This window comes from Scyliorhinus torazame, chromosome 15 (assembly GCF_047496885.1).
Source record: "Scyliorhinus torazame isolate Kashiwa2021f chromosome 15, sScyTor2.1, whole genome shotgun sequence".
Taxonomy (NCBI): domain Eukaryota; kingdom Metazoa; phylum Chordata; class Chondrichthyes; order Carcharhiniformes; family Scyliorhinidae; genus Scyliorhinus; species Scyliorhinus torazame.
In genome coordinates, this window is record NC_092721.1 from 133641229 (window position 1) to 133668651 (window position 27423).

The window sequence follows — 27423 nt, forward strand, 5'->3', positions numbered from 1 at the left end:
TAGTTATCAAAGCTCACAATAGATGCAAAGTCTGATTATCAACTAAAGTTTACAGCAGAATTGACAGAGCAACTATGTATGTATACAAATTTCTTGAATTCTATTACTTTAGATGTGAGAATGGCACTGGTTCATTAAAGTGTGTGTGTCAGTTTAGAAATCATGAGTAACATTAAATTAATCCATCACAGCACGTTTTTAAGTATATTGATGGTCTGTGCAATATTTAAAAACTTTAGACAAAGCTTATTCAGGAACATGCCATGTCATAAAGCTTATTCTTTCACACTGCCCCTTAAAATGAAATATTAAAATCCTTCTGCGCGTTGACATTCACTCATCACTCCTGTGCTCATTAACTGATGTTGGCTCCTGGTCCTGTAACAACTTGATTATAAAATTGTCATCCTGATGCGTAAATCTGCCTATGACTGTGTCCTTTCCAATCTCTGTAATCTGCTCCAGTCCTTTTGAGAAAGCTGCATCCCTTTATTTCTGGCCTCTTGTGCATCCCTCTATTACTGCAGTTCACAATTGGTAGCCATGCCTTCAACTGTCTAGGCCCACAGCTCAGGAATTTCCCAACTGAACCACGTCACCGCTCTTTTCCTGTTTAAGATGCTCCTTCAAACCTAATTTTGACCAAGCTTTTGGTTACCTAACCTAATATCTCCTTAAATAGCTAGTTATTAAATTCTATTTTACTCTGTCAAAGGCCCTATAAACCTAAGTCCTTGTTGTTTTCATCAACAGTTTGAAGCTTGAATCAACAACTAACGTAGTAATTCTGAGCTATATCTATTAACCCTCCTCTTTAGTATCGCTGATCCAGAATATCTCCATTTGTCAAGACCGAATGGTGGAGCCTACACTGAAACCCTGTCCTTTCGCCTATATGGCCTGGGCTTCAATTTATCCCAAACTCATGGGATGCAAATTGCCGGTCTCTGCTAATTGGAAAGTCTCAATCTATTTTTTAACAGAGACTTGCCAACAGTGCAAAACAGTCCACAACTTAGCCAATGCCATGGTACACCTGTCAACCTCACTCATCGACAGCATTGTAGCATAGTGGTTAGCACTGTTGCTTCACAGCGTCAGGGTCTCGGGTTCGATTCCCGACTTGGGTCTCTGTCTATGTGGAGTCTGCACATTCTCCCCGTGTCTGTGTGGGTTTCCTCCGGGTGCTCCGGTTTCCTCCCACAAGTCCTGAAAGACGTGCTGTTAGGTAATTTGGATATTCTGAATTCTCCCTCTGTATACCCGAACAGGCGCCAGAATCTGGCGACTAGGGGATTTTCACAGTAATTCCATTGCAGTGTTAATGCAACCCTACTTGTGACAATAATAAAGATTCTGATCAAACAGATCGAGTGACTGTTGTCGGAGCTAGAAATGCTATACTGCTCCAGTAAAGGTCTTCCCCCGAAGCTTGGATAAAGGCATGCAATCGAGGCACGGTATTTCATAAAACACCAATGAGCCTACCTATACATGCCTGCCCAATGCCAGCATGGTAGGGGAACCCCATCCTCTTAATTTCTAGCTCTATAGCAGTCTATATTACCAGAGAACTGTTATAACAAGGAACTAAGTTTTTTAAAATTGCATTTTTGTATTCCTTTCCATTTAAAGTGAACAATTACAGTAACATACAAACTTGATGTAAGAAGTTTTGTTTTCCGGTCTTAAATCTATACATACAGAAGAACTTTCACTGAATTCATCAGACTTTTCCTTTAGTTTTTTCTTTTTCTTCTTTTCCTTTTTGCCTTTCTTTGACTTTTTCTCCTTTTTCTTCTTGTATTCAACAGAATGTTCCTGCAAGAAGGCACATTTCAACTGTTAAAAAATTTCCACCTTTTTTATTTTATCCATCAAACGTACTGACTGTTCAGCCATCAGTAAACTGTGCTTCTAAACAAATGATTCCATCGTGCGGAATTCACTGCAGTGCTAGGATCAAAATCTTACAGGTTTCTAACAAACACAAATGTGAGCAAAAATCAATTTATATGAACATTAATAGCAGGATAGAAACATAGAAAACATGGAAAAAATAGGAGCAGGAGGAGGCCATTCAGCCCTTCAAGCCTGCTCCGCCATTCATTATCATGGCTGATCATCCAACTCAATAATCTAATCCAGTTTTCCCCCATATCCTTTGATCCCCTACACCAGAAGTGCTATTTCTAACAAATATTAGAAATTACAGCAGATCAAAACACGAAAGTCCTGGCAGCATTTATCAATGATTTTCTGTTTATTTCATTGCTATCTGCGGAATATTGGTAACACAGAATGTTCCCATATTGTTCGGATATACTCGAGCATTATTCATTGTGAAACAATTTTGTGACATTAGCATAATGAGGTATATAAATTCACATTTATTATTCTTTTATTGACCTCCCCAATAGCTAGTACAAAAACTACTAGTTTGAAAAAATCTTAATGTGTGTGTCAGCCTTGCTTCAGTGGCAGCACTCTCATCTCTTACAGGTTCAAAACTTTCTCTAGGAACTCGATTACGTAATGTAGACTGACGCTTCAATGAAGCATTGACGAAGTGCTGAGCTGTTGGAGGTGCCATGTTTCAGACATGAATTAGTCTTTAAGACCCAGTCTTCCCATTCAAATGTGTGCAAAACATCACATAGCAGTACTCAAAGACAAGTGAGCACTTCGCCAAGTGGTCTTATCAAAGTTTATATAGAAAAAAAGTGCAAAGTTAAGGGGAAAGACTAGACAACAGCAAATTACTGCGGATACTGGAATCTGAAACAAAAACAGAAAATGCTGGACAATCTCAGCAGGTCGAACAGCATCTGTGGAGAGAGAACGGAGCTAGCGTTTCGAGTCTGGATGACTCTTTGCCAAATGTCAAAGCTAGAGAGGAATAAGGATGAGATTCATATTGTTGTTGGGGATTTCGGGGGGGGGGGGGGGGGTGAGATGCCTGGAGCTGGGGGAACAGAGATAAGGAGAATGACTAGACAAATGGGACTAACTAGATAGTTCATAGATCGAATGGTCTTCTTCAGTGCTGCAAGATTTTCCAATCTCTATTGTCATTTTGGCTTTGACACAAGTTGAGCAAAGATATTTAAAGTTCATAATTCAGAACTGGACCAACAGTATGATCGATTAACTGTCAAAACTATTCCTAACTATGTCGCTACCTTTCAATTATTTAACGAAAACTATTCAGTTCCTGAATAAAATCAATTTCTCATGGTATTCATTTATATATTGATATTCAAGTCTTTTGGTAATTGTTCTTCTGGTATAATGAAAATTAATTTCAAGCTCCTTAAAATGTACTTTTAATTCAGTGAAGTCGGGCAGCACAGTGGCGCAGTGGTTGGCATTGCAACTTCACGGCGCCATGGTCCCAGGCTTGATCCCGGCTCTCGGTCACTGCCCGTGTGGAGTTTGCACATTCTCCCCATGTTTGCATGGGTTTCGCCCCCACAACCCAAAGATGTGCCGGGCAGGTGGATTGGCCTTGCTCAATTGCCCCTTAATTGGTAAAAATGAATTGGGTACTCTAAATTATTATTTTTTTTAAATCAGTGAAGTCTGCAGGCTAATAACCTATTTGCATTTACAATTATACTTAAATACCAATAAATAGTTTAATCCCTCCTACATAATCTCTCCTACTTGAAATCACAATGAAAATATTTCTACAACTTGAGTTTGCATAGCACCTTTAACATAGTAAAAATGTTCCAAGGTGCTTAATAGGATCGTTATCAAAGAAAACTTGACATGGAACCAAATAAGCAAGATATTAGTGCAGAATTAGTGGAACGTAAAGATTGCAGATGGTTGGATAAAGTTCCAGAGATAGGGACAGACAAGGCCATGGTGGAAGTTTTAAAACTAGGATAAATAATTTAAAATCAAGGTGTTGCCAAACCAGAAACCATTTTAGGTCATAAACACAGGGGTGGTGAATGAACAAGACTTGGTACAAGTTAGCACATGGACAGGAGAGTTTTGGAGGGTAGTTTTTGGTGGCCAAGAACGTGTTGAAATAGTCACGTCAAGACGTAACAAAGGCCAGGTTAGGTGAATTGGCCATGCTTAATTGGAAAATAAACAATTGGGTACTCCGAATTTATTTATTTTTAAAACAAAAGGTAACAAAGCATGAGCAAATGTTTCAGCTTAGGTGAGCTGAGGAGGCAGAGTTGAGTAATGTTAAGGAGCTGGAAATAAGCACTCTTAATGATTGTATGAATTTGTGGTAGAAAGCACATCTTGGGGTCAAATTTAATAGCAAATTTGCAAATAGCCAGACAGTTACCAGGGAGAGGAATGGAGTAATTATGCCACTCCTGACATCTGGGTAGCTTCAAAGATGTAATAGTGGTGTTTCTTTCAGCACAATATTGTGTTGTGGGCGAGGCATTTTCAGAACCCCAAAATGTATCATGGAGTTCAACCAACCTCTCCCTTTAATGTATTTGTTGCTTTTCCTAGCACACGACTTGTTCCCTAGATGTGGGATTACAATTATGGACACATGGGTTTTTAAAACACAAAACAATGTTTATTCCATGAACTCAACTTAACATCTTAAATAAACATTGGATCTCTTAACACCCCTTACTTCAAAGATAACTCAGAAAATATTGCAACAGTAAATAATTCCTCAAAATGTTCCTTCAAACTTCCAAGAGACTTAACACCTTTAAACAGAATCAGATCAGGTTAAAGGCTTTACTATTATGAGTTTAAAATCAACCAAATGATCCAGAGATAGTCTTTCATGGCAGAGATCCAGCTCACTGCAAACACAGACACTCCCCAAGCTCTTTTCGCCGAACTGCAGCTCTCTGGAAACACCCAGACACACATAAGCTCTTTTTCAAACTGCAAAACTAAACTGCAAAATGGCTGATCTAAAGCCCAGCTCCACCCACTCTCTGACATCACTGTTTTCTTAAAGGTACATTGCTTAAACATCCATGTCTTAAAGGTACCCTCACATGACACCTCCCCCAAGAAAAAAAAAAGCCATCAACTTCAAGATGGTTTCATTTTTGCACCATTCACTAAGAAATGTACACAGTAAATATACCTTTTTGTTTAAAAAAAAACAACAAAACATGCAAACAGGTATAATAATATAGTCCATTTTTATTTGTTCTTCTTCCTCCAACCGAAATTCTTCTCGATTGACATTCTCTTTGAACAAAGTCTCTGCACGATCCATCCATTCCTCTACTCCTTGGCATTTCTCTTCAGAATCAGATAATTTAGTTCAATCTGACCACAGGGCCCCTTGCAATTCTCCAATACAGGAGCATTGGTGATCACAGCTTTCAGGCAGTCAAATGCCTGTTGAAAGTCCGCTGTCCATTGTCATTTTTTAGGTTTCTTTAGCAAGTCCATCAGTGGAGTAATCACGCCACAAAACTTTTCCACAAAGGTTCGATCAAATTCATTCATGTTAAGAGATCGCATTGCCTCCCTTCGTCTGGAGGGTATCGGAAACTCCTCAAGGAAAGTGATTTGGGCTTCTCCAAATTCACTTTCGGCTAGGTTCATCACCAAACCCGCCACCTGAAGTCGATCGAAGAACACCATACAATGTTTTAAATGTTCTTTCCATGTCTGGAAGTTGGAAATAAAAGCAGATTGTCCCTCTTTCTCAATGCAATCCTTCAAACGTGGGAGAGGATAAGAGTCCGTTCTTGTAACTGCATTCACCTTTCGATAGTCCACACACAACCGTTGGGTACCGTCTGGTTTAGGTACCATCACTATGGGTGAGTTCCATTGGCTGCAACCCACTTCAATTTGTTCCTTGATCCGATTGAATTTCTGTGGTAGTCCATATCTAGTAAAGAATTTAAGTAACTCATCCACAATCCTTTTAGCTGTAATATTACGTACTGGAATGGCCTCTGGAAACCTAGTAGACATTACAGTCAAAAGATATTGATTCCCACTTTTTGTTTTAGGAAGTGGTCCTACACAATCGATTAGGACTATTGTAAAAGGTTCCTCAAATGCTGGAATGGGTATTAAGGGCACTGGTTTTATCACTGCTTGAGGTTTCCCTATCACTTGACATGATTGACAAAATTTAACTACATCTTTATGTAGTCCAGGCCAATAAAAATGTTTCTGGATTTTAGCTCGAGTTTTCCTTATTCCCAAATGACCTCCGACGGTACCTCATGTGCAACTCGCAACACCTCCTTTCTATACCCTACCGGCAATACTACTTGATGAACTTCTGCCCACTCTTCATCCGCCTGCATATGTACAGGTCTCCATTTTCTCATCAGGACATCATATTTACGGTAATAGCACTGGTATACTCTCAGATTCCTCTTCCATATATGCTTTCGATATATCCGTTTTATTTCCACATCTTTCTGTTGTAACTCTGCCAATTTTCCTGAACTAAAAATATTTGCCTCATCCTCCACCTGTTCTTGTTCTTTTTCAACCATCTGATCAAAAATCGTTTCTGATAATTGCACTTCAACTTCATCTTCACTCTTTGATTTCTCCTCTTGTCTTCAACCTGTGACTTTGCGACCTTGTTACTACACAATCCAGAAAAATCCCAGGATATTCATCCTTCAACCCTTCAGTTGTCTGATTTTCCACTGGCTTATCAACCACCTGCGATCCAGCTATATCATTACCCAAGATAAACTGTATTCCTGGACAAGATAGTTTATCTATTACTCCTACTACCACTTCACCACTCTTCACTAGACTTTCCAACCTTACCTTATATAATGGAATGCTACTCCTCTCACCCTGAATTCTAAATATCACCACCTTTTCTGGCAACATTCTTCCCAAACTACATAATTCCTCATCTCTTACCATTAAAGATGGACTTGCCCCTGTATCTCTTAAAATTGTGACTTCTTTACCTGCTCCTCCTGATACACATGAGTAAACTTTACCCACAAAAGTAAATTCTTTAAAGACATCTGGCACCTTCTTAACAATTACTTCTTGAACAGGCTGTACAATCATTTGCACCTCCTTCGCTTCCCTTGGGTTTTCCTTTACCACTCTAACAAACCCCACTGTCTTATCCTGTTTTACCACATCAGCCTTCTGAGTGCTTTTCTTCAACCACCAACACTGTGACTTTACATGGCCTAGTTTATTACAGTGAAAACATCTGAAACTTTTCATTTCTTTTCCACCCTCCTGGATTTCTTTTTTAATCTGAGGTACACTCTCTTTATTATCTCCCATCAGATCACCTTTACCTTTACCACTTGAGTATTTCTCATGTCCCCCGTTTCTATCCCTCACCGGCTGAAACTGATGTCGGAAACCAATCTTTGATTGATGAACTAATTCATAATCATCTGCCATTTCCGCTGCTAATCTCGCAGTTTTAACCCTCTGTTCAATCCACATGACTTCTCACTACATCAGGAATTGAATTTTTAAACTCCTCCAAAAGTATAATTTCTCTGAGAGCTTCATACGTTTGGTATATTTTCAAAGCCCTTTTCCACCTATCAAAATTGTGCCTTTCAAACTCCATGTATGTTTGACCAAATTCTTTCCTTAAATTTCTAAACCTTTGTCTGTAAGCTTCAGGCACTAGCTCATATGCACTTAAGATGGATTTCTTCACCTCCTCATACGTTCCAGATACCTCCTCCGTTAGTGATGCAAACACTTCACTAGCTCTACCTACCAGCTTTGTTTGAATCGGTAACAGCCACATGTCCTGTGGCCATTTCATTTGTTTAGCTATCTTCTCAAATGAAATGAAAAAGGCTTCCACTTCTTTCTCGTCAAACCTTGCCAATGCTTGGACATATTTAAATAGATTCCCACCAAGCCTTCAACTATGACGCTCTTTCTCACTATCATCCAACTGTACGTTTCCCTTTACGTCTGCCAATTTTAACTGATTGTCATGTTTCATGGCCATTTTCTGAAGTTCAAACTCCCTCTCTTTATCTTTTTCCCTGATTTGTATCTCCCTTTCCTTCTCTTTTTGTTCTGCTCGGGCTATTCTTTCTTTTCTCCTTTCTTCTCTCTCCTTTTCTTTCTCCTCTCTCTTTCTCTTTCTTTTACCTCTCTCTCACTCTCGTATTCAAGCATCATTAATTCTTTCTCATGTTCCATTTGTTTAATTTGCAACTGAATTTTTGCCATTTCCAATGAGTCAAACTCTATCTCAGGCAACTTTTAATGCTTAACCACCGCCATAATTATCTCATATTGTCGCATTTTATCAGGTAATGTTAACTGCCATGTTCTTGCCAAATCCAACAGTCTGCTTCTCGTTTCTGTCCGTAAAGTACTACGTGTGACATTCTCCACCCCAAAAAACTTCTGAGCCTCTAAAAGAGCCATTGTTCACAACACTCTCCCCACTTAAACTAAAATACCACACCGGAAAAGCAACAATCCTTCACTGTCTTTAAGTTCACAAAAGCCAATCCAATAGATAAGACTTTTATTCCGGACAAGTCCCCAATTGTTATGGGCGAGGCGTTTTCAGAACCCCAAAATGTATCATGGAGTTCAACCAACCTCTCCCTTTAATGTATTTGTTGCTTTTCCTAGCACACAACTTGTTCCCTAGGTGTGGGATTACAATTATGGACACGTGACTTTACAATGTTTATTCCATGAACTCAACTTAACATTTTAAATAAACATTGGATCTCTTAACGCCTGTTACTTCAAAGATAACTCAGAAAATATTGCAACAGTAAATAATTCCTCAAAATGTTCCTTCAAACTTCCAAGAGACTTAACACCTTTAAACAGAATCACATCAGGTTAAAGGCTTTGTTATTATGAGTTTAAATCACCCAAATGATCCAGAGATAGTCTTTCATGGCAGAGATCCAGCTCACTGCAAACACAGACACTCCACAAGCTCATTTCGCCAAACTGCAGCTCTCTGGAAACACCCAGACACACACAAGCTCTTTTTCAAACTGCAAAACTAAACTGCAAAATGGCTGATCTAAGGCCCAGCTCCACCCACTCTCTGACATCACTGTTTTCTTAAAGGTACATTGCTTAAACATCCATGTCTTAAAGGTACTCTCACATGACAATTGGATATTTTTGTATGTTTTCTCAGAAAATCAGAGTCAAAAAATGTTCACAACACTGGAGGTCATTCAGCCCATTGTGTCTAATCTGTTCTCCGAGAGTAAATCAGCTAGTTTCACTACCTTTACCTCGTAGTCTTGAAAATTATTCTCCCCAGATAATTATAGAGTTGAAAAGCATGTTGAAAAGCACGATTGAATCTGCCTCCACCACACTTTCAGACAGTGGATTCCAGATCCCAAACACTTGCTGCATAAAACTAATTTCCTCACATCATCTCAAGTTATTTTGGCAATTAATTTAAAACATTGCTCTCTGGTTTTCAACCTTTCCACCAATAGGAACAGTTTCTCCCCAACTACTCTGTCCAGATCCCTCTTGGTTTTGAACACGTCTGTCAACTCTTCTCTTCCCCAGCATCTCGATCTATCCTCGTAACTGAAGTCCCTCATCCCAGGAATGATTCTCCGACATCTTTCTGTACCCTCGCCAATGCCTTCATATCCTTCCTAAAGTGCAGTGCTCAGACTGGAAACAACACCCCAGTTGAGGCCAAATCAGTGTTTAGAATGGCTCATCATAACTTCCTTGCTTTTGTACTTTATGCCTTTACTTATAAAGACTAGGATCCTGCATGCTTAGTTAAACAATTTTTCAAACTGCCTTGCCACCTTCAAATGATTTGTACACATATTGCCCAGATCCCTATGCTCTGGCACCCACTTTAGAATTGTACCCTTTATTTTGTATTGCCTCTTCTCATTCTTCAAACCAAAATGTATCACTTCAAACTTTACATTAAATTTCATCTGTCGTGTATCTGCCCATTCCATCAACTTGTCTACATTCTCATGAATTCTATTACTATCCTCTTCAAAAGTCACCATGCTTCCAAGTTTTGTGTCATCTGAAAACTTTGAAATTGCATCATGCATGCCAAAGCTTGGGTCTTTAATATGATCAATAATAATAGATGAAGAAAAGCAATAGTCCTTGTGCCAATCCTGGGGATCCCCATTCTGAAAACAATATCCAGCATTATGCTTTGTTTCCTGTCATTCAGTCAACTTTGTATCCATGTTGTCACTGTCTTGTTCTTCCATAGACTTTATGGTGCAATATCAAATACCTTTTGGAAGTCGATGTACACACATCACCCTGATCAAAGCTCTCTGCTACCTCATCAAGAAGCTAAATCAGAGCAGTTAAACACAAAATCCATGATTGTTTTCCATAATCAATCCAAATTTCTCCATGTGATTTCAAATTTTGTTCTGGAATATCATTTGTAAAAACGTTCTCAACACCAAGTTAAACTGACTGAACTGTAGACGGGAGACAGTAGCTAGTGGTAATATCACTAGAGAAGTAATCTAGAGGCCCAAACAAATGCTTTGAGGGTTACAGGATCAAATCCACCAAACAGTTGGTGGGATTTAAATTCAATTAATTGATCTGGAATTTTAAAAACTGGTCTTGGTAATGGTGAACATGAAACCACACAGCTGTGAATTGGAGTCACATGCAGGCCAGGCCAGGTAGGGATGGCAGATTTCTTTCTCTAAATGACACTAGTGAACCAGATGGGATTTTACACCAATCAATAATAGTTGTTATGGTTACCATTACTGAAATGAGCATAGAATTCCCTCCAAACGTCACTTCGACTCAGACAAGCCCTCATGACTTTGAGTATGTCAACCGTAGCACTTTGATTGCTGAGAGCTTCTTTCTTTGTTACTCTCCCATGAGTCTTACTGGTAATCTCCTTCTCCAAATGGCTTCTTCCCCGGATGTCAACCTCTCTCTCTTGAGCCTTTCCCCTGTCCCACCTCCCTTGGTTCCCTATCTGGACTTCACTCCTGGGACCCATGGTCAGGCTTTGGTGCAATTTCCTCCCACACAGATGCACTTGGCACTTGTGCCAAAGAACTTCAAATGCTGGACTGCACATAGGATTCCAACTCCCAATCTGCACAAATGTGGAGGCTCCTGAGGCATGCGGGGACTTTTAGTTTCCAGCTTCCACTCAAGAAACACGTTAATTTGGGATTTCTTTACAAGTTGAAAACCAACAGTTTCTACTGACTCACTGGATACCTTCTGTGACCAGTAAGCATGGCATGTATCATTTGATTTGATCTAAAAACAGAAAATGTTGGGAAAAAAAACAGAAGGTCTAGCAACATCTGAGGAGAAAAAATTAAGTCCATATGATTCTTCAGTTGGCTCAGTTTCACTCCCAACAGATGCTGCTAGACCTGCTGAATTTTTCCAACATTTGTTTTTGTTTCAGATTTCCAGCAGTATTTTGCTTTTATTTGATATTTTCATTTTAGTTTTTTTGTTTAAAATCAGTTTGCTTACCCTACCCAAGTATGACATTTAGTCATGATTTCCTTTAAAGGGAAGGCACTTCATGTGACTCGGTCAGGCTTTATTTTAATTCCATAATCTACCAAAACTGGTGTCAGACACAGGTTGCACATGGACAGAGTCAAGTGAAAGTTGATATCATAGGTGAAAGAAGTTACCCACATCACATACACCAAACTTAAAAGTTTTAGTGGCCACCAGAAAGAAAGTCAGGAATCTAATGTATTGCAAACCACTTTGCTTTTAAAAATAATACAAGTTCCTTATACCAATGTTCTATAATTTCCTACTCAATTCCAATTATTCAGAAAGTATTTGATTACATAAATGCAATTAAGTCAGTCTCCAATTGATGTATTTATACTCATACATGTGATTTTATGTGTGAAGGCATTGTCATAATGTTGATCTGAAATTAAAGACCTAGAAATTCCCTTGCCACTTAAGACTTTCTTCATTTTAATTATTTGCAATTAAAATTTCATATAATCATTACTCAGTTTGATGGTTACATTCATAATGTCAAGTTTGATAAAATTCTTGGGGAAACCTACTGGGAAATTTAGAAGCATATCTTTCATTAATATTTACGACAGGCAAAATTACATTTTAATTGCAAATAATTAAAATGAAGGATATCTCAAGTGGCAAGGGAATTTATCATCAATTTCATCAATATTATGACTATGCCTTCACACCTGTGTTCAAATGTATGCCTATAAACACATTAATTGTAGACTAACTTATTTTTTAAATTACTAAATTCGAAACACTTATTTGAGGAAATCTTGATGAAATACTAGAAATTAGTACTACAGCTCAAGAAATCAGAGAACTATCTCCTCAAAAAATTCAGCAATGGTGATACCACAATGTCAGATGGAGATGGTTAGATTTGACCTGGCTGGAGATGGCCATTGCCTGACACGAATATTACTTGCTACATATCAGCCCAGGCCCAGATGTTGCCCAGATCTTGCTACATATGGACATGAACTGATTCAATACCCAAGGAGTTGCAAATTATACTGTGCATTATCAGCAAACATCCCCACTTCCAGCCTTAAGATGTTGAGAAGGTCATTGATGAAGCAGCTGAATCTGGGCCTAGGACAATACCTGGAGGAACTCTTACAGTGATGGCCTGGGACTGTGCCTCCATCTCCAATAACCAGTGGAGAGATTTCCCCCAAATTCCCAGTGACTTCAGTTTTGCTATTGCTCCTTGATAACAGTCGCTAAAATACTGCCTTAGTTAAGGGAAATCACTCTCATCTCCATCTTAAGTCAGCTCTTTAGTCCATGTACGAACTAAGGCAGAAGTGAGGTCAGGAGTTGAGTGACTGGCAGAACCCAAACTGAGCATCAGTAAGGAGGTTCATGCTGAGTAAATGCCACTCGATAGTACTGTTGACCCTTTCCATCACTTTGTGGATGATTACTAACAGGGTGGTAATTGGCCAGTTGGATTTGTCCTGCTTTTCGTGAACAGGACATACCTGGGAAATGTTCCGCATTGCAGGGTAAGATGCCAGTGCAGTAGCTGTACTGGAGCAGTTTGGCTAGGAGCACAGCTAGTACTGGAGCACAAGTCTTCAGTACTACTGCTGAATTGTTGTTAGGGCCCAAAGCATTAGCAGTCTCCACAGCCACCAGCTGTTGCTTAATTTCACATGGAGTGAATCAAATTGTCAGTAGACTGGCACCTGTGATTCTGGGAACCCTAGGAGGAGGCAGAGGTGGATCATTTACTCAGCACTTCTGACTGAAGATGGTTGCAAATGTTTCAGCCTTGTCTGCTGCATCAATGTGCTAAGCTCCTCCCATCATTGGGAATGGGAACATTTGTGCAGTCTCCTCCTCTGGTTAGTTGTATGATCATCTACCATCATTCAAGATTGTTTGTGATAGGTCTGCAGTGTTTAGATCTGATCCATGGTTGTGGAGTTGTTTAATTCTATCTATAGTATGCTACTTCTGCTGTTCAGCATGCCAGTAGCCTTGTGTCATAGCTTCACCAGGTTGACACCTGATTTTTAGCTAAGATTGGGGCTGCTCCTGGCATGCCCTCCTGTACTCTTCACTGGACCAGGGTCCAGTGATCACCTGGTTTGGTTGTAATGGTAGAGTGGGGGATATGCCGACCATGAGGTTACAGATTGTGGTTGAGTACAAGTCTGCTGCTGTTGATGGCCTACAGTACCTCATGGATACCCAGTCTGGAGTTGCTAGATCTGTTCAAAATGTGTTAAGTCATATTTTATAAATAAATTGGTTCAGTCGAGGGAAAGACTTAGTGGGCAGCACGGTAGCAAGCACAGTTGCTTCACAGCTCCAGGGCCTCAGGTTCGATTCCCGGATCGGGTCTCTGTCTGTGCGGAGCCTGCACGTTCTCCCCGTGTCTGCGTGGGTTTCCTCCGGGTGCTCCAGTTTCCTCTCACTGTCCAAAGATGTGCAAGTTAGGTGGATTGGCCATGATAAATTGCCCTTAGTGTCCAAAAAGGTGAGCTGGGGTTACTGGGTTATGGGGATAGGGTGGAGGCGCTGGCTTATCATAGATTATCATAAAATTTACAGTGCAGAAGGAGGCCATTCGGCCCATCGAGTCTGCAACGGCTCTTGGAAAGAGCACCCTACCCAAGGTCAACACCTCACCCTATCCCCATAACCCAGTAACCCCACCCAACACTAAGGGCAATTTTCGACACTGAGGGCAATTTATCATGGCCAATCCACCTAACCTGCACATCTTTGGACTGTGGGAGGAAACCGGAGCACCCGGAGGAAACCCATGCACACACAGGGAGGATGTGCAGACTCCGCACAGACAGTGACCCAAGCCGGAATCGAACCTGGGGCCCTGGAGCTGTGAGGCAATTGTGCTATCCACAATGCTACTGTGCTGCTCCTATGTAGGGCTTAAGTAGGATGCTCTTTCCAAGAGCCGGTGCAGACTCGATGGGCCGAATTGCCTCCTGTACTGTAAATTCTACGGTTCTATGATTCTATGAAAGTAGTTTTTTTCCCCCTCTTGTTGGTTTCCCCACCACCTGCTGCATAGCCAGTCCAGCAGCTATGTCCTTCAGGACTGAGCCAACTTGGTCAGTAGTGGTGCTACCAAACCATTCTTGCTGATGGACATTGAATCATTCTGTAGCATTGGTGAATCATTCTGTACCCTTGCCACTGCTATGTGGTGTCCTACATGGAGGGGTACTAATTCATCAACTGAGCAGAGTGTGGTAGGTGGTAACAAGCAGGAAGTTCGGTTGCCCATGTATGATCTGATGCCATGAGACTTCATGTGATCCGAAGTCAATGCAGAGGACTCCCAGGGTAAATCCTTCTTGATTGCATACCACGGTGCCCATAGTACTGCCAGTGGTACAGGACATACCCAGGGATGATATTGGTGGCGTCTCGATGAGAATGGCAATATCAGGCTGTTGTTTGATTAGTCCATGGGACAGCTCCCCCAATTTTGGCACAGGCAGCCAGATGTTACAAAGGCAGAGCGTGTCGGATCGATGAGGCTAGCTGTGTCATTGTTGTTTCCAGTGCCTGGGTTGATGCTGGCAGGCCCATCCAGTTTCAGTGCTTTTTGACCTTGTAGCTGTTTGAATCAACTGAATGGCTTGCTAGGCCATTTCAGAGAGAAGTTAAGAGGCAATCACATTGCCAGGGATCTAGAGTCACATGTAAGCTAGACCAGGTAAGGACGGCAGATTCCCTTCCCTAACGGACATTAGATCGTTTTTACGACAATTGTTTCATGGTCACCGTTAGTGAGACTAGCTTTTAATTTCAGATTTATTAATTCAATTCAGATTCCACCAACTGTCATAATGGGATTTGAACCCATGTCCCCCAGAGCATTACTCTGGACCACCAGTCTGGTGGTATTACCACTCTTGTCACCTCCCACACTTGCCTGCCCGTTTTACTAGACTATCAATCCATGTTAAGCTTCTAGCCAACTGTGATCCCCAGGATGTTAATGATAGGTGATGGTGGCGTTCCTTGATTTTTAAATGGGGATGACTAGACTCTCTCATGTTTGAGTTGGTCATTGCACAGCACTTGCATGTCATGAATGTTACTTGTCACCCATCAACCCAGGCCTGAATGTTAACCCTGTGTTCTTGCCTGAAGCCCCAGATCTGTTCTTTTGGTTGCTCACTCCGCTGCCTGCCTCTGCTCCTGGCTTCGCTGGTGCTGAATTCACAATGAAGGGCTCAGATCCATCCATTGGCAAATATTGGTCAGTACAAGCAGTTCTGAGACTTCAGTTGATTATAGCACCAACCAATTTCTGTCACTATATCAAGAATGGTCAATCCAGAAGTACTAGTACTTGTACGGTGAGTGTATTTCTATTGGGTATGTATTGTATTTATTTTATATTTAGTGATGTATTTTAGTTTGCAAGGAATGCAAATGCTGCACATGCATGGTATAATATTTCAAGTTGTACATTGTCTTTTCTGGATGAGAAATGTCTGAAGGAACCTAATTTTGCTTTCAAATTGATTCCTCTGGAAACCTATGATTCACTTAAAGTTGTTTCACATGCGATTTTCAGGAATGCAACCACAACTTTAACTGAGGACTTACTGTATCATAATTGCAGGAGGGAGAGATACTTTGAACCAAAGTTCAGGAAAAGGGATGAGACTTTTGGAGCTGGTTTACTGATGGTGGAGATGAGGAGGTCAACCAGGAAATAATGAAGTAATCATCTGGAGTTGCCAGACATGAATGAAGGAATCAATAGCAAATGTACTAACTTAAGGATGGAGACACGTTATACTACAGAGGTGGAAACAGGGAGGTCTTTGTGATGGAGGATAGAGTATAGTACCTCAGCTCAAAAGTTGACTATAATGCCAGAAGGATGCAAATGAGCTGGTTCAGCCCGACACTCACCAGGCAGGCTCCACGGCATCTACCAATCAAAGACAGGAGATAATCACATGCTGGAGTTTGGAGCAAGAAATGGTTGCTTGCAACAGAGGTTAAAGACCATAGTTTCAGTCGTCCTAATATTTAGCTATAGAAAACAGTGGTGCATCCAAAATTGGATGTCAGAAAAGCTGTCTGATGCCAGAGATTCAGCAGAGAGAATGAGAGCAGTTATTCTTAAAATTTAGGATACTGTATTCACTGCTCACAATGTGATCTCTATACCTGGGTTCGATTCCCTGCTTGAGTCATTGTCTGTGCGGAGTCTGCACATTCTCCCCGTGTCTCTGTGGGTTTCCACCGGGTGCTCCGGTTTCCTCCCACAAGTCCCAAAAGACGTGCTGTTAGGTAATTTGGACATTCTGAATTCTTCCTCAGTTTACCCAAACAGGCGCCGGAATGTGGCGACGAGGGGCTTTTCACAGTAACTTCATTGTAGTGTTAATGTAAGCCTACTTGTGACACTAATAAAGATTATTATTACTTGGGGAACCAAACACAGATTGGGTAATCATTTTGCTAAACAGCTCTAATTAGTTTGTTCAAATGTGATCCTGAGCCATCGGTTGTTTGGCATTCCAATTCTCCGTTCCAATCAGACATCTCTCTTCTCTATTCTGATGAAGCTCAAAAGAAGTTCGAAGAACAGTACCTTATCTTTTAATTTGATGACCTCCGGCAGCGGATGTGAGCCGAGGGCACGGACCGGAAGGCATTCCGACCCAAACCAGATTCGCAAAGCGCATAATAGGCAACGGAAGCCGAAAAAAAAACAACATAAAAAGTAGGTGAATGATACAGCTTCGAAATATGCCTAAGAACAAGGGGGCAAGGGGGGGGGGAGAAGAGCCAAATGTGCTCCTCAGATCCGGGGGCTTCATTGGAGTCAGCCAAAGACAAAATGGTGGCGGCATTCTCCTCCTGCCCCCAGGCGACCGCGTGGCCATAAGTTGAAGACATCAGCCGCAGTGTGGTGGCTGAACTGAAAAAAAAACCATGGGATCTGGCCGGTGAAGTAAAAAGGTCAGTGGATGAATCCCCAAGTCAAATCTCGAGCCAGTTGGATGGGATGGATTAAAAAAAATGGAAGCGTGAGATGACACAGCCCAAAATATGGAGGTGGCCCTCTCTGACCACAGTGAGCGGATCACGGCGCTGGAAAAAAGCATCTCTTCAGTCCTGGAGGCGAATAGGTTTTTGAAGAATAAAGTAAGTGACCTGGAGAAATTTCACAAAGGCAAAACATCCGCCTAGTGGGTCTGCCAGAGGAAATGGGGGGCAACACCCCCACAGAATTCTTAGCCGACATGTTATTTAAAATAATGGCTGAGAAGGTGCTCAATGGGTCTCGGTCCACAGACAAAGCAAACACTTTTGTTAAGAAATTGGTTTTGAATTCTGTGTAAATCTCTCTCTATTGTAGCTTATAGGTTAAATTGCTGTATGTTCGGAAGTTATATCATTGTTGTTTATTTGGCTGATTCACACTGTAAAGTTATGTCAATTTGACAATAGCCTTCTGGATTCTGAGTTCAGCAATTTTAGATCAAAACTATCTTTTTCACTTTTGCAAGCAATGATACTGCTATTGCCATTAACATCTCATCCAGACCCATCTGTTATTTCTTTACTTGTTCCATTACAACCTGCTTTGAGCTTGCACCATCATCTCTGTAGTGTGTTACTTTTCCATCATCCTAGATATTATTGCTTTCAACAGATCTGGCCTTCCAGGGTGACCTTCACATACAGCCATTTATATGTCAATACAAGCAAAGTCAACTTTACAGGCACCTAACCAGATATCGCTGTCAGGTTAATGGCATTCCCTGCTACCTTCAGTTTGCACCTACAAACTTGCAGGGTCTTGTTGCGACCAAAAGCAAAATACTGTAGAAACTGAAAATCTAAAAGGAAAACAGAAAATGATGGAAATGCTCAGGTCTGACAAGATCTGTCTGACAAGATCTGTTAAGAGAGGAAGAGAATATTTTTTAAATATAAATTTAAAGTGCCCAATTTATTTTTTTCAATTAAGGGGCAATTTAGCATGGCCAATCCACCTACCCTGCACATCTTTGGGTTGTGGGGACGAAACCCACCCAAACACGGGGAGAATGCAAACACCACATGGACAGATTCCCAGAGCCGGGATCGAACCTGGGACATCGGTGCCGTGAGGCAGCAATGCTAACCACTGTGCCACCGTGCTGCCCTTAAGAGAGGAACAGAGTTAACATTTCAGCTCGTGACCTTTCATTAAAATTTGTTATGTTATCGTTACATGTCAAAGAGACAATCAAACTTTCGTCCAATTGAAAGGTTAGTGGACACAGTTTCATTAATATAGAGAGGAATCAAAAGCTGTTTTATTTGATTAACACTTCACAAGCATTTAACCTCTTTCAAATCGGACTTCCTGCCCATTCCCTCACCTTCAGTGACAGAGCTTTCAGCTATACTGAACTCTCTCCCTAAGCCCTTGCTATTTCTCATCTCAACTTAAAAGCCCTCTTAAAGTCTCCACCTGTCTTTGTTCATTATTAATTTTAATCTTCAAAGTCTATTTTCTCTTTTGTGAAATGCTCAGAGATATTTACTTTTTTATAAATGCAATGAAAGTCCAAATTGTTGTTGTTCATGAAGAAAACATCAATACTAACATCATCCGAGCCGAATTTTTAAAGATATTTACTTTAACAACTGAGACTACTTCCAGCACTTTCTCCATTGTAGTAAATCAATAAAACCTCAGGAGGAATTAACTCACGCAGTTACCTATTTAGGATATTAAAAAATCACTTTCAATACCTCTGAAAACTCCTCTAGTCGCTCATTCACTTCTGGTAACATCCACGTGTCCTCACCACGTAAGTGGCTGAGCTGCTTCTGTCGCTCTTCTTTTTGATATATAGCTTGAGCCTATAATGGGGAGAAAAGGTTCAATTAAAACATTATTGCTGAAGATTCCCCACAGGTATATATTTAATTATTATTATTCAGCTTTTTCCAAGTGAGAAACAATATTGGAAAAGCATAGAATGAACAATAAATAATGAGTACTGGAATAGAAAAGCATTGGAAAAAGATAGAAAATCAGCATATTATTTAAATAGAGAGAGATTGCAGAAGTTGGTGGTACAGAGGGATCTGAGTGATATGTACTTGAATCACAGAAAGTTAATATGGAGGTACAGCAACTGATTAGGAAGGCAAATGGAATATAAAACGGTAATAGAATATAAAAATAGGAATGGTTTGTTACAGTTGTACTGGGCATTGGTGAGATCACATCAGGAGTATTGTGTCTAGTTTTGCTTTAATTATTTAAGAAACGGTATAAATATGTTAGAAGCAGTTCAAAGAAGGTTCACTCAATTGATAGGGGAGTTATCTTAGAAGGAAAGGTTTGACAGGCTTGGTCTATAGCCATTGAAGTTTCAAAGGTCGAGAGGTGATCTTATTGAAATATACAAGATCCTGAGGATGCCTTGACAAGGTGGATGTTTGAAAGACGTTTCCACTTGTGGGAGATACTAGAACTACGGGGTTTCCTATTTAAGACAAATGAGGAGAAATGCTTTGAAATGAACCTTTTGAATTCTCTTCCCCAGGGAGCGATGGAGGCAGGATCATTGCATATTTTTTAAGACAGAGGTAGATAAGATTCTTGATTCACAAGGGAATCAAAGGATTTGGTGGAAAGTGGAGTAGAGGTTACAATCAGATCAACCGCAATCTTATTGAATGGCGGAGCAGATTTGAAGGGTCAACGGGCCTACTCATGCCCCCAATTCATAGCTAAACAAAAATTCCAAGGTGGGAACATAGCACTTGGGTGCAGGATCAGGCCATCCGGCCCTTATGAGTCTGCCCCGCCATTTGCGCCCCCCCCCCCCCTAACCCTCAAGTATCCAACTTTTTTTCCGATGTTTCCACTGTACATACTTTCTGTTCAAACCCAATTAATATAACTGTACAGAGATCTATTGTCCGAAAATACTGGTTGTCAGGAGGTTTCTTTGGGCCAACCCAAGCAATTCACAGACTCACCTCTTGGGAACTCCAAAAAATAGAGACGGTGTGCACTCAGTAAAGATAATTGGCATTTAGATAAGTGAAACAATTCTTATTACTTCTTTATGTTTCATTGTTATTTTATGTTTCAAATTTTTTTTATATCTATGGTGTTTCCTGGTTGTGGTCAAGTATTCTAATTTATTTCTTTAATTCAGAAAAATCTGAATTCCAGATTTGACTTAGTCCCAAGCATTCCAAACTGGAGAGGTTACAGTGTATCTCTTTTGTAGACCAATTTTACATTTTAGAAGGCTATTTTTACTTTTCATTAGTGTTCCATTTTTATTAAGACCAAGCTTAATACATGGTGTCATATTATAATATCCAATCTCCCCTTTATTGCTCAGATTGAATAATCACAGTGTTGTAGAATTCAGATCATTACTGCTCCAGGTATAAAACAACAATCTTTGAATGTGTTTGTTGCAAAGACTCCGACAAAGAAAAGGAGAAAAACTAAAATTGAGAAATAAAATAGAACCATACGGCAAAGGAGCAGGTCATACAGTTCATGTGTCAATGCCGGATTATTTTCAGGTTGACCATGGCACTCTCTTCTGCACTCCACACTGAACTAAGGTTGGTCATCTGGCTTGATGGTAATGGGGGATTGCCACGAGGTTACAGGTTGTGGTATACCACTCAGTAGCGGCTCAAGGGCCACAACAGTCCATGGATACTCACTTTCGGACTGCTAGATTGAATCTTAATCCATTCCATTTACCACAGTGGTGATGTCACAATACAAAATGAAAGTTGTTCTCAGCAGAAAGACAGAACCTTGTCTCCATGAGACTGTACAGTGGTCACTTCTACAAATGCTGTCATGGATAAATGTATCTGCAAAATGCAGCAAGTTTGGTGAGGATGAGGTCAATTAGGTTCTCTCATCACCAGCCACAAACCCAGTCTGGCAGCCAATTCCTTGATGTCCCATCCAGCTTGGTTAGCTGCGGTATTACGGAGTCATTCTTCCCCAGGGAATTCTCTTCCCCAGGGAGCGATGGAGGCAGGATCATTGCATATTTTTTAAGACAGAGGTAGATAAGATTCTTGATTCACAAGGGAATCAAAGGATTTGGTGGAAAGTGGAGTAGAGGTTACAATCAGATCAACCGCAATCTTATTGAATGGCGGAGCAGATTTGAAGGGTCAACTGGCCTACTCATGCCCCCAATTCATAGCTAAACAAAAATTCCAAGGTGGGAACATAGCACTTGGGTGCAGGATCAGGCCATCCGGCCCTTATGAGTCTGCCCCGCCAAGTATGCAATCATTATCGACAAGAGAACATTGGTGAAAAAAATATTCTGTGGATGAATATGCATCCGGTAATTATTACCTCCAATTTAACTTGATGTGCAATCAGTGTGTTCATAGATAGGCCCATTAACTCACTCAAAAAAAAGTAGTTTGCATATTTTTATTCAAACGCCACCTCTTTTTGTTCAGCCAGGCTATACCAATTCTGATGAAAGCTTCCACTGAAACATAACTAATCTTTATTTCTCAGATTACCCGACTTGCTATGCATCCTCAGTATTTTCTGTTTTTATTATATTCAGGTATCTCTGGTGAGTTGACAAATGCTTTGTCATGAGTAAAAACACAGACATTTGCTGAAAGCTGGAAACAAATTTGGCAGCCATGGACAAAGGGAGAATTTCCCAGATACAATAGAGGATTTTTTAAATTGTGCCTTGTTTATATTGTTGCTCGTTTTAGCCTTAGTTTAATTGCTCTTGTTCTATCACCTTTGCTCTTGAGTCGCCAGGTATCTTTCTGATACCGCCACGTGGTTCAAGTCCGAGTAATGATCAATAATCCAACACACCGCTTAGTAAGAGTTAATTCAATGCACATTTATTATATACAGTAATCAATACTTAACATTAATTCTACTTCTAAGCTACTTCCTACAACTAACAGGCCAATACTTAACTTTGGAAATGGCCCACCAGGTCAGGGAAACAAATGGCCTTTCGTATGGGTTCTGAGCCTGCGGGATTCAAAGCTGGTGCAGGTCGATAGTCAGGAGTGTCGCTCTTGTAGCGAGCGTTGGAGTAAGACAATCGTTCTTGCGGCTGTTGTAGAAGGTCAGCAGAAGGGTCTCGAAGAGTGCGGAGAGAAGAAGGAAAGAAGGGTCGATTTGAACTTGGCCCCTATTCTTATAGTCCCCAGGGGCTTTCCGCCTCTTGGGGCGGACCTTGTACTTGGGTCCAAGTGATTGGACTTGGTCCCAATCACTGGGTTCGATATTCTCCAATGCTGGAGCGATTCCTTGATCGAGGGGTGGTCATTCACCTCTCTTTGTGTAAGCTCCTGCTGGCGCCGAAAAGTCTGGGTCGGCTTTGTGTTCCTAATTTGTAGCATATTGTTCCCGGGATTGCTACTTACTATGCAGATGGCTGGTGTGTTGATGGCTGCAGGTATCGATTCTGTCTGGCTTCCCCAGAGGCGAATACACTGTTTTACCTGCAGCTGTCTGTTTGAGTCCTGTTGGCTGATTTTCCCATCAGCCTCTTCCGTTCGCCATTTAAAATCGGGGTTTGGCCATTCTAATCGGGAGTTAGCCATTTTACATGGCTACAATATTCTGATCTAAAGTTCTCTACACTGATCAGCAAAATGTGATACATCTAATTTCCCAACAATAATAAATGAAATGCGATCAAAAAGATTTATATTAATTCCCATAAAATATACTGTTTCTAGAACTTGCCTTTTATCCTACTACTATATCTTTACCTAAAGTGGGTGCCATAATTACAAATAGACAAGTAGTTAGGACGGAGTGTGTAGTGGAGCCAAATTCAATCAAGCCTTTCAAAAGAAAATTGGATAAGCAACCGTGGTTAAAAAATGTGCAGGATTTCAGGAAAGGGCAAGAAATTGGACTAGATGAATTATTTTTGTGCAGACTTAATGGGTCAAGTAGTCTCCTGTTGTGTTGTAACCATTCTATGATTTTATGAGAATCTGCAAATCAATGCAAAATACCAAAGAGCTTTTAAAAGGAAACAATTCTAATTTCTGATTTGAATCCAGATTCATTTTTAAAAAGGTACATAAAGGACAGAAACATGTAATAGCTGTCCTGCACCAACTCACAGAACAGTTCATCTCATTGTGACTCCTAGGGGTGCAGAGGAAACAGCTATTTACGGGACTAGTCCAGAACAAAATAGTTAATTTTATTATAGATTGTCTTTCCTCCGCTGATTTTTCTCCCCTGCTGCTGGTGTTGGGGACTGCAAACCTCTTTATCTGCGTCTAGATGCTCATTTATTTAATTTATTAACTAACTCAGCACACATCAGAACTTTACTGTCGATTTTAGTATTAAGGACCATAAATTCAAGAAAGTAACCACAAATAAATAGATAATTTCTGGCATCAGTTACAATAATCACTTTATTTAACATGTTTGACATACATGAAGAACATGACAAGATGAATAGTGCCACATACTGGATACTGGGTGGTATAGCCAGTTTGAACACTGGGAAAGAAATCACTTCAAACAAAAGTGATTAGTAGAAGGCAAAACGAAAATATATGCAAATACATAAAAAGGGAAAATTGCAAATGTTGGATATTTAAAATTACATTAAAATGCTTGAAATACACAGATCAGTAACAGAAGACGGGTTAGAACCTGAAGATTAGACACAAGAAATATTACTTTTCTCTTTAAAGATGCTCACAGATGTCTGTGTGTATTTCAAATATTCAGTTACGTGGAGAGAATAGAGAAACTGCGATTGTTCTTGCAGATATAGGATAATTGACAAAAATGGTAGGAGGAATGAGAATTTTTAAGCAGCAAGTTATGATGACCAGCAATGCATTGCCTCAAAGAGAATTTGATAAATAATAGGTGGGAAATTTTCAGGAGTATGGGAAAAGAGCAGGGAAATGGATAGCTTTTCCAAAGAACAGACATGGTGGCTCAATGGCCTCTTTCTGTGCACCATGATTCTATGATTCAGACAATCTCCATTGGACATCCGGTGCAAAACCAAAAAAAGTCACACCGCACCAACTCAATTTCAACCAGCTCAAATAAAAATCATAACGCAAGTACATGAGGGGACTGAAAAGTCACATAGTGCAGACTATGGTTGTCTGAGGCAAGAGGATTGTCTAGATTAAATGTTGCATCAGAGAGGACGGCGAGTGCAAAATGACAACTTCACAAGTCAGTGAAAACTGGAAAGTTCGAGGGAAGACAAGGTTGAAGGGTCCTTCCTGTTTATTTCCTTTGTTCCCATTTATTTTATTTTATTTTGATTCATGGACCCATAATCAGGATGTGCCTTTAAACAGAAGCCTCAAAGTTGAAAGAACCTGCTTGCCAGGACACTGTTCCCAGGCTTCCCGTTTGGGAGAGGATAAGTCAGACTCTTTGTGGTGGAACCAATTTTGGAGGGAGTCGGTTCGATACGCTAAGTGGCAACCGGCAGGTTGGCCAGAGACAATGACAATGGTCAGTGATTGACCACTCAGAATTTTTCTGACTTTGTGTCCGGGTCTGTGGTAGACCAATTGATCGAGATTGGGTGAGTACACAATTACCCCACCTTTGTTGGATCGCATTTTAACATCTCAATGTATTCCCCTACAATTAGTTATTTCGACATTTAAGGTCTATTTAAGGGCAGCACGGTAGCATTGTGGATAGCACAAATGCTTCACAGCTCCAGGGTCCCAGGTTCGATTCCGGCTTGGGTCACTGCCTGTGCGGAGTCTGCACATCCTCCCCGTGTGTGCGTGGGTTTCCTCCGGGTGCTCCGGTTTCCTCCTACAGTCCAAAGATGTGCGGGTTAGGTGGATTGGCCATGCTAAATTGCCCATAGTGTCCAAAATTGCCCTTAGTGTAGGGTGGGGTGGGGTTACTGGGTTATGGGGATAGGGTGGAGGTGTGGACCTTGGGTAGGGTGCTCTTTCCAAGAGCCGGTGCAGACTCGATGGGCCGAATGGCCTCCTTCTGCACTGTAAATTCTATGATTCTATGACATGCAGGGAAAAACAGCTGGACAAATAATTAATTTGTTTTTGATGTTGGTTGCTGGAGGAACATTGGCTAGAATTAATGTACTGCGAAGGAATCTTGAACATTACCAAAATCATCACTCCACAATACAATAACACAAGGTTGCAGCTTTATTACTCATCTGAAGAACAACAATGACAGGTTCAGTTTAGAATTCAAATTCAAATCTAACCATCGTGGGATTTGAACCTGGAACCTCAAAGCATTGCTGGAGGTTTTGTAGTTTACCAGTTCAGTGATCTATAGCACTCGGCCACTGAATTGCCAACTTAAATTATCTTCTCCAGTCTTGTAATGAAGCTTCAACCATCCGAATGAGGCAAGGGTACTACCAACTAAACTAAAGTGTCACAAGACACTATTAGCATGATTTTTGGTACACATCGAATACAAAAACAACCTGAAAAGAAATAAGATTACAGCAGAGGAGGGGGAGTGGAGAGGTCGAATGTCCTCTTTCTGCACCGCACGGATTCTATGATACTCAGTCACCACTACCCATGGGAGGAGAGAATCATAGAATAGAATCATAGAATCCCGACAGTGCAGGAGGTCATTTGGCCCATCAAGTCTGCACCGACCCAGCAAAAGACCACCCTACCGAAGCCCAATCCCCGGTCATATCCCCACCTAACCTTTTTGATACTTCAGGGCAACTTAGCATGGCCAGTCCACCTAACCTGCACATCTTTGGACCCTAATCTAAAATTAATCTAAATCTAAACCTAAAGATCCCTATCTAAAATTAAAAAGCCAATGCAAGAGTACGCATGTTGAACATTAGGAAAAAAAAGGAGAAATCTCTGACATTCGGGTGCAAAAAGAACACCAGGGGGCAAGGTCCCCCCCAAAAAAAACAATCTGGGCCATGAAAGAAGACATGGCCCTGGCAACCCCAGGCAGCACTAAAGATTTGGAATTAGAGTGATCCAATTTAGGGTCCACAACACAGTTCAGATCGCCTCCTAAAATAAGATGGTGTGAGTTAAGGTTGGGGAGGGAAGTCAAGAGAGAGTTAATGAAATTTGTATCATCCCCGTTAGGGGCATAGATGTTGACATAGGGTGTTCGACAGAGAATCGCAAACTATTATATATCGACCATTTATGTCAGCCACAATCTGGGATGAGGAAAATTGGACTCTTTTCTTAATTAAAATCACCGTGCCCCTGGCCCTACTATTGAAACCAGAAGGAAAAACTTGTCCAACCCATCCTTTGTGTAACCTGGTTTGATACTTAATATGTAAATAGTTTTCCTGTATAAAAACAATACCAGAGTCTACACTTCTGGATCTATTCTCCACATCTTTCGGTTTAGCTGTTAATGTTCTGTTATCTTCAATCACAGAAGCAAGGCCACACACCAGAGAGGTGATCCCATCACTGTGGTCAGACAATGCAATCTCTATGCCCTTGATTGTGTCCCTATGAGCTTCAACTGTCTTGTCGGCGGTCTTGAGAACTAAACAAATGGGGGCCAAGATTTAAGTTTCGCAGACAAGCTCTGTCAATACATTTTGAGTTTGATCCCCAAAACTTTGGTGAGTGCTTTGGATGTTAGTGGAGTGGTTGAAGAAGCTACCTCCACCATCTTGCCTCCAGTTGATTCCCGAGCGGTTTCAGAGTCTGTCGACCAATATACGGACCAATTCTTTTCTGACTTTGCCTCCCTTGGGCATTACAGAGATGAGAGAACTTTATCCAGCCAAAAAAGTTAAAGACCTGTGGTACCGGAAAAAAGCTCAAGGTTTCCAGCGGGAGCCACCTCATGCCAGTCTTTCCCTCACATCGCACCGCCGGACGTCCCCTACCCCCGATATTCAATGGCATTAGAATCACCAATTTTCCCACCACCAATATTCTGGG

The 27423-nt window shown here is 40.9% G+C and overlaps 1 protein-coding gene across 2 annotated transcripts in view; it reads right to left on the bottom strand.

Annotated features, from left to right (window-relative positions):
• cwf19l2 (CWF19 like cell cycle control factor 2) overlaps nucleotides 1-27423 on the bottom strand; it is a 202048-nt gene that overhangs the window by 158524 nt on the left and 16101 nt on the right. For both annotated transcript variants that reach the window (XM_072476758.1, XM_072476757.1), the window contains exons 2-3: nucleotides 19231-19341; nucleotides 1705-1821 (exon numbers count right to left, since the gene is read on the bottom strand). In XM_072476758.1, the coding sequence (XP_072332859.1) occupies nucleotides 1705-1821; nucleotides 19231-19341 (228 nt within the window). The remainder of the gene's footprint in view (nucleotides 1-1704; nucleotides 1822-19230; nucleotides 19342-27423) is intronic.